The 12,905-nt window shown below is 29.4% G+C and overlaps 1 protein-coding gene across 1 annotated transcript; it reads left to right on the forward strand.

Moving 5' to 3' along the window:
- The first annotated feature begins 2,349 nt into the window (after window positions 1-2,349).
- LOC133035435 (uncharacterized) lies at window positions 2,350-3,053 on the forward strand. Its single transcript, XM_061111295.1, has 2 exons — window positions 2,350-2,598; window positions 2,697-3,053. The coding sequence occupies exons 1-2, from the start codon at window positions 2,425-2,427 to the stop codon at window positions 2,859-2,861; spliced, it is 339 nt and encodes a 112-aa protein (XP_060967278.1). The 5' UTR covers window positions 2,350-2,424; the 3' UTR covers window positions 2,862-3,053.
- The last annotated feature ends 9,852 nt before the right edge of the window (window positions 3,054-12,905 follow it).

Below are 12,905 nucleotides of genomic sequence, written 5' to 3' on the forward strand. Positions count from 1 at the left end.
AAAACGGTCATATTCTTTGCAGAAACAAAATCACTTTATATAATTTATTGTTTTGGTAAACCCTTGGGTCTTGGACAAAGAATTAAATTCTTAACATGGGCATCCCTCTATCTCCTCTAATAAATTTGTCATACATAGCAAACATTGAGTCATGCATCACATACTTGTTTTTTTTTTTTTTTGAACATGCATCACATACTTTTAATACATAAGTAATATACTGATGTGAGGGAGTGAATATATACTATGAATAAGTAATATAGATATTATTAAATAAATATAGTATACATCTTAGAAAATATTAAATTATCTGATATAATATTACTTTAAACACAATAAGAAAATTAAAATATAAATAAAAAAAAAAGAGGACGTTGGCTCTTAGTTGGAGACAATGTTATTATAAATATATCAATGTATTGGTCAAACTTTGAGCATTGGAAAAAGACTTGTCATTGAGCAAACAATGATAAGTGTTTAGTCTTATCCAATGGTACCACATTCTCATTTTAGCAAATATATCCTACAACTTTATGTATTATATATCTCTTTTTTTACTTTATACACAAATAAACAATAATATGCATGCAAAAATTGATTTCTTGGTTTGAAGGAAATGAAAATATATTACAAAATAAAAAAAAAATAATGGTCACTATCATAAAATTGGAAAGTTTACCAAGCTACACCAAATACCATGGGTGTACTTCAAACCATTTATAAGAAATAATAATCATTAATATGAATAATGTAAATGCATGCAAAGAGATTTCTAAAAAAAGGAAAAAGAAAATAAATAAATGCAAAGCAATACATGACAAAACCCTCAACTCCTCAAACACAATAAGACTTGATAAAAAAAAATTACTTTTACAATAATTTTTCTAGAAATTATATACTATCACAGCAAGAAATTTCAAAGTATACATATATATATATATATATATATATATATATTCAATGACTAATTTGTAACCAATAAGTAAATTTAGTGCTTTGATTAGTAATATTAATAATTTAATAATTTGATTTGTCTTAAATTTATGAAAATGACAAAGGTGATTACTGTTTTAGAAATGAGCAAGCCACAATTTTTAGTGGGGGATATTTTTTTTTAATTGAAAGAATATTAGTGAAACATATATATTTTTATAGTGATAAAATAAAATTATTTGAAAATATGATGAAAAATAAAATATAGAGAAATAAGTAAAATTATTACGTGGTATAATATGAAAATTATAAAATTTATAGGAATAGAAATAAAAATATGTAAGGATATAAATAAACAAGTATAAATTTTATGTATAAAAGTTTAATTTATAGAAAATTGCGAGTCAGGTAAATGATTCCTAAAGTCCTTTTTTGTCGTTGCTTCTATTGCCTAGTACTCTTATGAAGTATCTTTATTAGTTTAATTTAATATTAAATCCCACTTTGTCCAAGATCGGTTCTAGTCAACTATAGTGAATCCACTAATAGTCTTGCTGGGATGATTGGAGTTTAATAACGGATCGTACGTGCCTTCCTAAAACGCCTCCAGTCATTATGGAAACGGACTTTCAATGACGATTGATACCTGATAGTGATGATTTGCAAGCAACGAGTAACTTTGACCAAGATCGGTTCTAGTCAACTATAGTGAATCCACTAGTAGTCACGCTGGGATGATCGGGGAATGCATAACAGATCGTACATGCCTTCCTAAAACGCCAGCAGTCATTATGAAAACGGACTTTCAATGATGATTGATACCTGATAGTGATGATTTGCAAGCAACGAGTAACTTTGACCAAGATCGGTTCTAGTCAACTATAGTGAATCCACTAGTAGTCACGCTGGGATGATCGGGGAATGCATAACAGATCGTACATGTCTTCCTAAAACGCCAGCAGTCATTATGGAAACGGACTTTCAATGATGATTGATACATGATAGTGATGATTTGCAAGCAACGAGTAACTTTGACCAAGATCGGTTCTAGTCAACTATAGTGAATCCACTAGTAGTCACGCTGGGATGATCGAGGAATGCATAACGGATTGTACATGCCTTCCTAAAATGCCCCCAGTCATTAGCTCCTTTGTGCATAATGGAATTTCGGTTTAAGACTGTAACTAGACTAAACGAATGAGAGGAGTAGCTCAAATGGTCTGGATCTGGTTTTCTCCCACAAAGTCTGAGGTTCAAGCCATTTATAGGAACCTATATTGTTGGGTTAAGCATAGAGCCTAATTTCAAAAATTATGATAAGGATGTTTGTATATATTGGTAAGATTGTGATTGTGGAACTCTAGACTGTAATGTAGTATAGATTAGTTCAAATATGTACTACTGAAAATAAAAGGCTTTAGACTAAAGTTTCATAACTATTTTTTGTGCAGAAGAAATGATGAGACAGAGAACACTCCTTTATCCAAGACTATGAACTTGGTCTTAGAGAATGTAAATCGCAAAGGCAACGATAACTTGTTGCAAATCCGAACAAATCCTCCATCTCCTCAATGCTTTTCCGCCACAAGGGGTGGAGGCGTCCTCGGAAAGAGTACTCCAACCACCACTCCGACCCCTTCAAAGCTTCCCAAATCCAAGCTCATGGTATGTTATCTTTTTCTTACTAATATCAATTTTTCATAGATATATATTGTCTATGGTTTAGCTGATTATTCTTTATTATCTGTTTCATAAACTCATAGGAGAGAGGAATCCTTCAAGAGCAGAATAAGCAATTATTAGTAGCAAAGGAAGAGTCCATAGAGAAAAACAAAAGAGCTTCTTCTATTGTTGATCCAAAAGAAGCAAAGACTTTGGATGTATTTTGGTTTCTGAAGCCTTGCACACTATCCACCTATAGTGCTTAGAAAATTACCTTACATGATCATATATCATCATTTTACAATAACAAAAATCCATTCCTTTATTTATTTCTTAATAATTTTATCTACCCCTTTACTTTTTTTTTTTCTTTCATTCATTCATTCATTATTCTTCTTGTTGTTGATAAAAATTGTAACTAAAAATTCATTATCTATGAATAAAAATGTATTCTTTTTTATTTTGGTTCTTAATTCTTATCTCCCCATTCCAACTGTTTTTTTGGTTGTTGTTTTCAACCATAAGGGGTCACAAAAATATGGCTAAGTAGTAGTGATGAAAACATAACAATATGAAATAAATAAATAAAGAATTCCGACCTTATGGTTTAACGTTCCTTGGTCGCTTCTTGGGTCGGCGAGGAGGTTTGTCACAGAGGTTAAATCTTCTTCGCGAGCTTCTCCGGTGGCGAATATGTAGATAGCAAGATAATAGACCCTGATTTAAGTCTTAACAGAATGGCTGAGACTGATATCTGGAGTTACATCCAGAACCAGTCTCAAGATGATATGTACAATGCTAACTTAGCTAATGAATTGGCCTTAACTGGTATATACTAGCAGCAATGAAGTAAAAGTCTAGCAAAACAAAGGTTGAATTAAATAAATACTTAGCACTTTTATGGTTTACACAGTTCATTGAAATTGAATGTTAAAACCAAACCCCATAGCAACTTGTGCTTCATGAAGAAACTACTAATATAGCTACTTATATGCTAATTAGTATTTTGTTTTCCTCGAAGAATGCTATGTACTAAATCATGCCCTCCGAACTTTTCAAACCGTTAAAAATTCTTCCCAAACTATTAAACTTATTAGATTCATGAATGGAAAATTTAACTAACGCGATGCCTAACAAAGACATGATTTGGTCAATGTCAAAATTCAGGAATCCTAATTAGCCTTAAACAAAAAACCAGTTAGTAGTTTGTAAACACAAAAAGGTGTGACATTGGATTTTCAAGTTACACAAAAAGGTATTTGATTATGATTTTCCATTATCAGAAATCAAAAAAATCAAAAGTAGTAATCATTTAAGTATGAACTTTCTTTGAAAACTCAATACAAACAAACCAACTAACCCTCATCATAGAATAGATGAACTATGTGTGGTTACTTTCAACTTTCTCCAACTCTTCCATCCAAAGGATCAAACAGAATAAAGAAAAGTATTACTGAATCTGTAGCTAATCTACAAACCCTTTCTCAAAATTTAACATAAATAAATTCATATGAATAAATCACAAAGAAGACACAAATTTTCTCAATACGAAGTTTTATAAAAACCCAAAAAAGGGTTAATGATTTTGAAAGGAACGATTACAGAAAGTTATTAAATTTTTTCAAGAACTACAATTAAACGCTTATGCCAATTGGATTTAGACTAATTATTAAAAAATACAGAAAAAAAAGAGTTATTAAGATTAAAGCAGTTAGAAATAGAATCAAACCTCGTAATCTTCTTTCATGGCGGAAACCCCAGCATTTATAACTCTCTCCTCCATTATTTGGACAAGATTTTCCTTTCAATGATGATTCAATTCTCTCAATGTGGTTTCCTTCTTCTGTACCAAAGAACCAGCATTTATTGCCAATGACAACTTTAAAGGCTCATATATATGGAAAATAGTTGATAGAATGAGTAGAAAGAGGGAATAGCAGAAGAGAAAAACAATGCACTAAAATGAAAACATCAAAATCCCCAAATGAGTTGGTTGGATGGGCTTTCACTTTTGACTTTTTAGACCTAAAACAATTCATTGGAAACCCAACCAACTTCAAAAGTACTTCTAGAACTTCAAAGGCTGAAAAGTGGCTTCTAAAAGCCCAGCCAACCAGACCCTATGTTCCTCAGTGGTTGCACTCCAAGTTCTAGTCCACTCACTCCATCAAGTTCTAATCCCTCAAATGTTTGCACTTCAATTCTTCTACCAATATTTACATTTCCCATAAAAATTTACAATGTGGCTTCATCCATTAAACACCATCAAAATTTAAAAATACCAATTAGGAAAGAGATAAATGATCTTCACTTCCTCTATCGCATTTGCATAAAAAACATCAGTACCAAGAAACACTATAGATATACATTTACTGTGCGAGAGAACAGATGTTTAAATCAAGTAACAAGTATTAGTACATCGCTAGATACATAATAACTTCTATCACTCTTCTATATGGGCACTAATAATTGTGCTAATTTTTTTGAATAATTATGAGGTATTGTAGAGATTTAGGAGACAGTGGGATTTTCATCCTAACTTTCTCAGTTCTTTTGTGAATATGGATATGTTTGCTATAGCCTTCCTATAAGTTTTATTGAGTTTGGTTTATTTTATATTGTTCTTTTATGAATCATCCACCCAAATCGAGATGGTGATTTGAGTAAAAGAGAATGAGTTGGCCGAGAGCAAAATGGATACTCCAAAATGAGAATTCTCAACCATGTTTTCCAAAACTAAGATTGTAATTTATGAAGTAAATTAGTTAAATAGCTGTTTCAAAGATGTGAATTCCAATAAGGTATATTTTGCAGCTTCAGCTATAAGTTCATCAAATGTATACAAAACAACAAGGTGGGATAGTGCAACTTTTCTTTTTCTTCTTCTTCTTTTTTTTTTTTAATTTGGGAAGGACGATTTGTCCTGCTCTTTACTTCACCACATCAATAAGTATACATACACATTTCCTATTTCCCAGATTGAAATAAATAAAACTAATATATATTTATATATTTATTTTCCCTCAATAATTATATATATGTTTGTTTGTGTGTTTATTAAAGTCTGATCTGAAAGCATTTTGAAAGTTTGGTTTTGATCCTGGTTGAGGATTAAAAGGAAGACACACAGAGAGAAATGGGAAGAACACCATGTTCTGATCCTCTATATATTAATGGAGAGGGAGAGAGAGAGAAGAAGAACATTGACTTACTTGTACAAGTAAGAAACGATTCCCAGAATTCTACATAGGACAAGGCAACATCTTCTTCGCGAGCTTCTCCGGTGGCGATACCCTCTGTGATGTAGCAAAGGAGTTTAAGAACCCTAAAAACAACTAATAAGAACAAGAAAAATGATAATAAAAGCACTAAAAATACCTGGGTGATGATCTTCAAACAATAAAAGAGAACTGAAAAGTGATTTGTGGCCTGTTTGGAACCTTCAAACAATCAAACAATGAAACAATGAAGGAGTTTTTTTAGCTGAAACTAAGTTTTTGTTTGTGAAAGTAAAGATGTTTACAGCTGAAAATGTTTCTTCACTTTACTAAATGGGCGCGAAAACCAAGATTTTTGCAACTGGTTACAACCGGTTGTACTTCCCATTTTCAAGTCAAATACCCCTTTATTTATCAAATATAATATTATATAAAAATGATATATGAAGTGTGTAATATCAGCCTTTAGATCAAAATCAATACAATCTAATGGCTATTAAAGGTGTGCAACACTAATCACTCAAAAATCTCATGCGTGACAACAGACAACTCCTATATATATATATATATATATATATATATATATATATATCAAAACCTTTAAAATTTTAATTGAGAAATAAAGTGATCCTTACCCAATAAATATTTAAGTAAGATTAGATGATTAACCCCCTTTGAACCTTCACTAAATTAAGCTTCACCTTGGGCTTTTGTGGGTCTTCGACCAAGACAAGGCAGGGAAGGAGAGGTTACTTCAACCTTTATTTTTTTTTTGCCTTTTTTTTTTTTTATATATGATTAAAAAAAAAAATTATGTTGATAAATATAATATAAGTGTGTCGTGTATATAGGTCGGCCAACCAAAACAAAGGAGATAGACTTGATCTATTTAATCTTATCATTTTTAGTTTATTTACCAGTAATGAGAAAGTTAATATGGGAATAATGATGATGATGGTGTGATATAGGTGTCACAATAGGATTTAATCTAATAATAAAAAAATAAAAGATAAAGCTTGAAATAACATAACACTAAGTAATATCAATTTTACTATAACATTCTAATAATCGCAATTAAAATAGTACCCCAAATAATAAGTAAACCCAAATCTATTTATTAACTAATCCACCAAATGACATATATATATATATAGGGCAAGATTATGGTAGGACCTAGCAAAAGTTCCCTACCGGTAGGGAACTTTTTTTGACCATTGATTTTAGATCATGTGGTTATTATGATGTAAGGTGTATACTCTTACAATAGGACTGCTTGTATACGATTAAAACTTTATACATATTATAATAATATTTAATTATATTTATTTTTTTAAAAAATCATATTAATAATTAAAAATTTTATTAATTTTTATTTTGAATTATTTTTTTAAAAGTTATTTTGAATTATTTTTTTTTAAAAGTTATTTTGAATTATTTTTATATTGGTATTTATTTTCAAAAAAGAATTATTTTTTCTAAATTTATTTTTTTGGCTTCTTATTTTTTTGGCTTTTCATAATTTACTGATAGTTTTTTTTTTTTTTTTTTTTTTTTTTTTTTTTTTATGTTTACACCTAGTCTTTTCTTTGTTTTTCTTTTAGGCTGTGTGTGATTCTGGTGTTATTGACTGTTTTTTCAGTGGTTTTATTTTGTTATTTGGCTGCTCTTTTGAGACGCCACTTATAAAAAAAATTAATTAATTTGGTTTGATATTATTTTTTCTGCCAAAAAAATTGAGTTTAAGAGAAATAAGTTGGTACGGTTCCAATTAAAGAGCATATAAAATCATTCAAGCGATCCGATATCAGAAGAATTTTTGAAAATAAATATCTAGATAAAAATAATTTAAATTAATTTTAGAAAATAATAATGATAATAATTAAAAAATAAAAAATTAATAATTTTTTAATTATTAATATTATTTTATTTTTTAAAATAAATATATTATTAAAATATTATTATAATATGTATAAAGTTTTAATTGTATACAAGCAGTCCTATAGTAAGAGTATATACCTTACTTCATAATAACCACAAGATCTAAAATCAACGATTAGAAAAAAAATTCCCTACCGGTAGGGAACTTTTGCTAGGTCCTACCATAGTATTACCCTATATATATATACTAGCAAAAAACTACGTGCGAGACACGTATATTAAATTTTATGCTAGGTTTTTTTTATGTTATTTGAAAGTGAGATTATTATTGAATACTGAATGCAATATATTAGTGTTTAAGAAAGCTTAATGATTTAAATATATTCTTAAGCTATTACTTAAATGGGGGTAAGATAAAAAGAAAATTAAAAAAGTATAAATTACAGAACCTAATAATCGTAATAATATGATGACAAAATAAACAAAGAATAATATAAAATGTTTATTTAAAACTAATACATATATGTATATATGAAGGAAAAAAAATATAATTAGAAATAATGGGGAAAGGAACCTTAATATCCTCGTTTGAAACACCATATTCCAAGATTGATATGTAAAGCTTTGTCCCTGTTTCAATTGCAGAAGCTCGGCCAGCCTGACCAGAGAAAGCAGCCCCTTGATCCATAAATCAATCGTGCTGCCATGGCGTCTCCGGAGCCAGTACCATTTTCAACACCAATAAAAAATGGAAATTTAGTAACCACAATTACAAAAAGAATAACAACTTAGTAGAAACCTATGTTGGTTTATGAGAAATTGGGTTTACCAGCTACTAGGTTATGATTAAAGTCTGACGGCACAGATTAATTGGGTTTACCTCAAATACCAGGAGCAACTGAAAAGTTGCACGCATCCCATTATCTCTCAAAGTAAAACGAAATTCTATAACAATAAATTCCTCAGTGCATTCCAAGGACCAATTGGTTATGTTATATTGTATATAATGGCCATTACTTTTATTTTGAAGTGGGAAAAAAAAAAGAAGGTAAATTTAATATGTGATTGATAATATGATATCACAGATAGAAGTCGGGGTTGACAGCGGCTTAACGGTTTAATTTATATTTATATATAAGTTAACGGCAGGATTAATCTCTGTTAAGTTCACCAAATGAGTTTTTTTTTTTAAAATAGGTTGTGATTCTCTAATATTTAATATCAGTTCAAATATTAATAGGATTTATTTTATTATTATTTTATTATTTTATTATTTTATTAAATAAAAATTAAAAGTGACCCATAAATTTTTCATAAACCAAGAATTTCAGTTATATAGACACACTTTATATAGAATAGATATAAGGTATTTCTACCGTAAGACTTGGTGTATTGTACCTATGCTATAAGGGAGTTATTTTAACCAATCTAAAGTTAAAAAAGAAAGGTGCACATAACTTTTGTTGAAAAAATCTAGAGGATTATTTTAAACTTTATTATATTGTTTCATTGATTGAGTAACCATTGGTAGAGGGGTCTGTTAGACATTATATATATAAACTGAAATATATATGTTTAAGTATAAAGTGCGGAATTAATCAAACATATATACACTATGAATAAGGATCGAAATACCTCCAGCCATTGAATCTTGAGCTTCAAACCCACATAAGCTTTGATCTGCAAAGGAAATTAACTACCATGGGTAATCGGGCTTCCTCGCTATCTCAACTCTCTTTAGATGGAATTTGCTGTTATGAACAGAATGAGTGAGGAGCTCGGGGACCGAGACCCTATATTTATAGGTGAGATACTCCATTAGTATCTGCGCCACATTAATTGTCAGAATATTTTGAGAATTAATTCAGGAAATCAAATCAGGTAATGAATATAGAAATCTGACCATATATAGAATATTACATAATTGATTTTGTCCAGATTCAATGAATATAAAATATTCATTTATCAGAAAATCAATTATTTATTTATTTCCTTAAATAGAAATTTATTTCTTTAAATAGAAATATATTTCCTTAAATAAAAATATTCTTATATTCTCCCACTTGGTCAGCATTTAGACTAAAACATTCAAACCCAAACGTTCCTCATTATATAATAAACATACGAATCATAGCGACATGTCCTCATTATAAGTCGAGTATTATCTTCCATGTATTACGATATATTTATTATATAACAATGTACTTTATGTGGCAATATACTTAAGTGAATAAACCCTAACCCTTATGTTTATTTAGGTCCTCTTACGATAATTTTCTCAGATGAAATTAAGGTGCACATAAATATAAGAAAATATCGAAATTAGAGTTTCATTGAATAATTTTTGGCTGTACAAATATAAAAAAAAACTGCATATAGGTTAACTGAATCCCATATTTACTTTATGATCCTTGAATTTGTGTTGCGGCATGCCTTTAGTCAAGGATATATGCGATCACCTAATTCAGTTTGCGTGATTAATGACCACTTATCACGCCTTTTTATGGCTGTATTTAATATCGATATGCTAGCTTCGACCAGTACTTTATAGTTATTAGCCATAAATATTGTAGCTGAATTTATCGCAAAATTTTCTTAATGGCCTAATGAAACTGTAATTCTGAACTCTAGGCCTACTATGAAACTCTATAATACATCATACGAGATGTATCCTCAAAACAATAAATGAATCTGACTTCTATAGTGGAAATAACAATCAAGATTCTCTACAATCTAACTTACTGGTAATCTTAAGGTTGTAATAAAATATTGATTTACGTGAATCAATACAACCAGTGAAGTACGTTACAATCTGATTGGTTAACTATATTTCAGATGGTCAATTCATCTTAACAAAATATGTATGAATATAATTTTAGTATCTTAAAGACACCTCATCACTTTGTATGAAGAATAAAGTGGTCTTAACTTTAGTTATTCTGATACTACTTAACGATCCTGAAACAAATGTAATACAAAGTCTTATTCAGACTCTTAGGCATACATTAGGCTTTTAAAATAGAAACAAATGAATGTTCTTAATTTATTCTCACTCCAGACCATTTTTCAGATGCTGGTTCGAGTTGAATTTATCACACTTAAAGATAAAAGTTATACATAATTTTATTTAATCAGAGATGCTGTGGCTACTCTCTAATTAATTAAAATTATATATGTTATTTATATTCTTTATCTCAAAATAATAATTTGAGATATGAATTATTTCAACTTATATAGAAAACTTTTATCATCATTTGCAAGTAACATATTGTCTACGTATAAAACAAATATTACTCCCACTAACCTTCTGGTATATAATTATTTCCATAATTCTCTTTTCAAACCTAAAGGAAAAGATGATATAATACCAATTTGTGAGATGTTTGTTTTAATCTATAGGTAGACACTTTAAGCTTGCATATTCTCACCACTTAAAAATCTTTATGGCAGTCTGTATACCTTCTCCTCTAGTTCACTGTTTAGAATTGATTAATGAATTAAAACAAGCAACAAATGCCAAGGTCGATAAAAGAATCTTTTATAAAAACAAGTGAGAATGCAGATCTCCTTTGTTATTGATTCTTATTTCAAAATGAACTTCTTAGCAATGAATATTCTTTTATATCTTTATGTTTCTCAATGTTGCCTAATGAAGATTATTAGTGAAAAAACCTATGCTTAATTAATGTTCTCCACCCCATTAGGCAACTTTACTAAAGATAAACTTTATTGCTCTTTAAGATATTCATTTCTTCATTCGTGGCATATTGTACTACAACTTCAATTCTTTATCATTCTATAATTTAATTTGTGTCTCAAATTAATATTGTAGTTGAACTCTTATTGTACAAAATGTAATCACTAGAAAACATTGATCTTATTGTTCTAATAAGTCATCTTAAGGATGGACCAACAAACTCTTAAAAGAGCAAATGGTTCAATATGCATGTTATCTCAGCAATTACTAAATAACATAACCTATTAGAATTTTATCAATGGCTTGTAGATTATTAATGATTAGTTATGAATTCTCAATAACCATTAACTTTAAGGGTTCTTGTGAATCATAATTAATCTAACACTTGAGGTGGAAGTTTGAGAAAATATGAATGATCTTTCTCTAAAACTAGGTTCCTAGATTGATCACTCCCACTGGTCAAGTCAATTCTTAATTCCACAGTTCTAGTGTTGTGAGATGGATAATAAAATATGTAACCCTTAAACCTTATAGCTTTTCAAATGAAATATGCTCATTTATGGTTTAGGACCCAGATCTTTTCTTTGACAATTGTACTCTAACTATATATGGGTATTTATAAAATGTGTACATGTCATCAAGTCGGTTTTCAACCTTATCACAACTCAAAATATGTTTGAGAAACAACTTTGGTTAGAACACGATTCGATATGTACACCCCATTGAAGAGTATCAATAGACAAAGATTTAGGAAAGATTGGAGTTTGCTATGTAGGCTCCACCCCATGTCCAAAAAATGCTTAGTTTCTTAAATCTGTCACACACTATAATTTAGGTGTATCAAGCATATGTATCGGGCAATGAACCCATGCTTTTAAAGAAACTTTGCAAATAGACTGGGAGTTTATCCATACTCACGAATTTTAATGTAGTATTCTCCATTTTATTTTTGATCTCACTATCTTAATATGCAAAATGCACCATTTCTCTACTTAAGATTTAAATGTCTTTGAAACATATAAATCTATACTTTTGTAGAAAAATTATTTATGTGAGTAATCGTTAAAAAAGAGATGCAAAATTTGAGTCCATGTCTTCAAAATTAATTGACTTGTATGATTTCTAATATGATAGAATTCTAGTATGCACCGATTTTGACTTGTTGGAATACATATTTTTAATGAAATTCACACAAGTTCTAAATAAAGTTAGTAAAATCAAGTGTAATGAATATCCCCACCATTTACTAACATTTATTCTATTTATGGAGATATGTTCCATAATTTTTGGTGCTATAATGTAGAAGAATTCTTATTAATAACACATTTCTTATTGTCAGATTGAACTTGCATATCTTTATGAGTGACATCATTTGTAGTAAAGACCTCTAAATGTGTCTAAATCAAGTTTCAATAGAATCTTGGAACAGAAAGGTCTTTGCCAATTTTAAAACAAAGCCACTACTATATTGCTTGTTCCTTAAACTTCTAAATGTGAGAACTTATCTTGTCTGTGGA

The sequence above is a fragment of the Cannabis sativa genome, chromosome 3 (assembly GCF_029168945.1).
Source record: "Cannabis sativa cultivar Pink pepper isolate KNU-18-1 chromosome 3, ASM2916894v1, whole genome shotgun sequence".
Lineage (NCBI taxonomy): Eukaryota > Viridiplantae > Streptophyta > Magnoliopsida > Rosales > Cannabaceae > Cannabis > Cannabis sativa.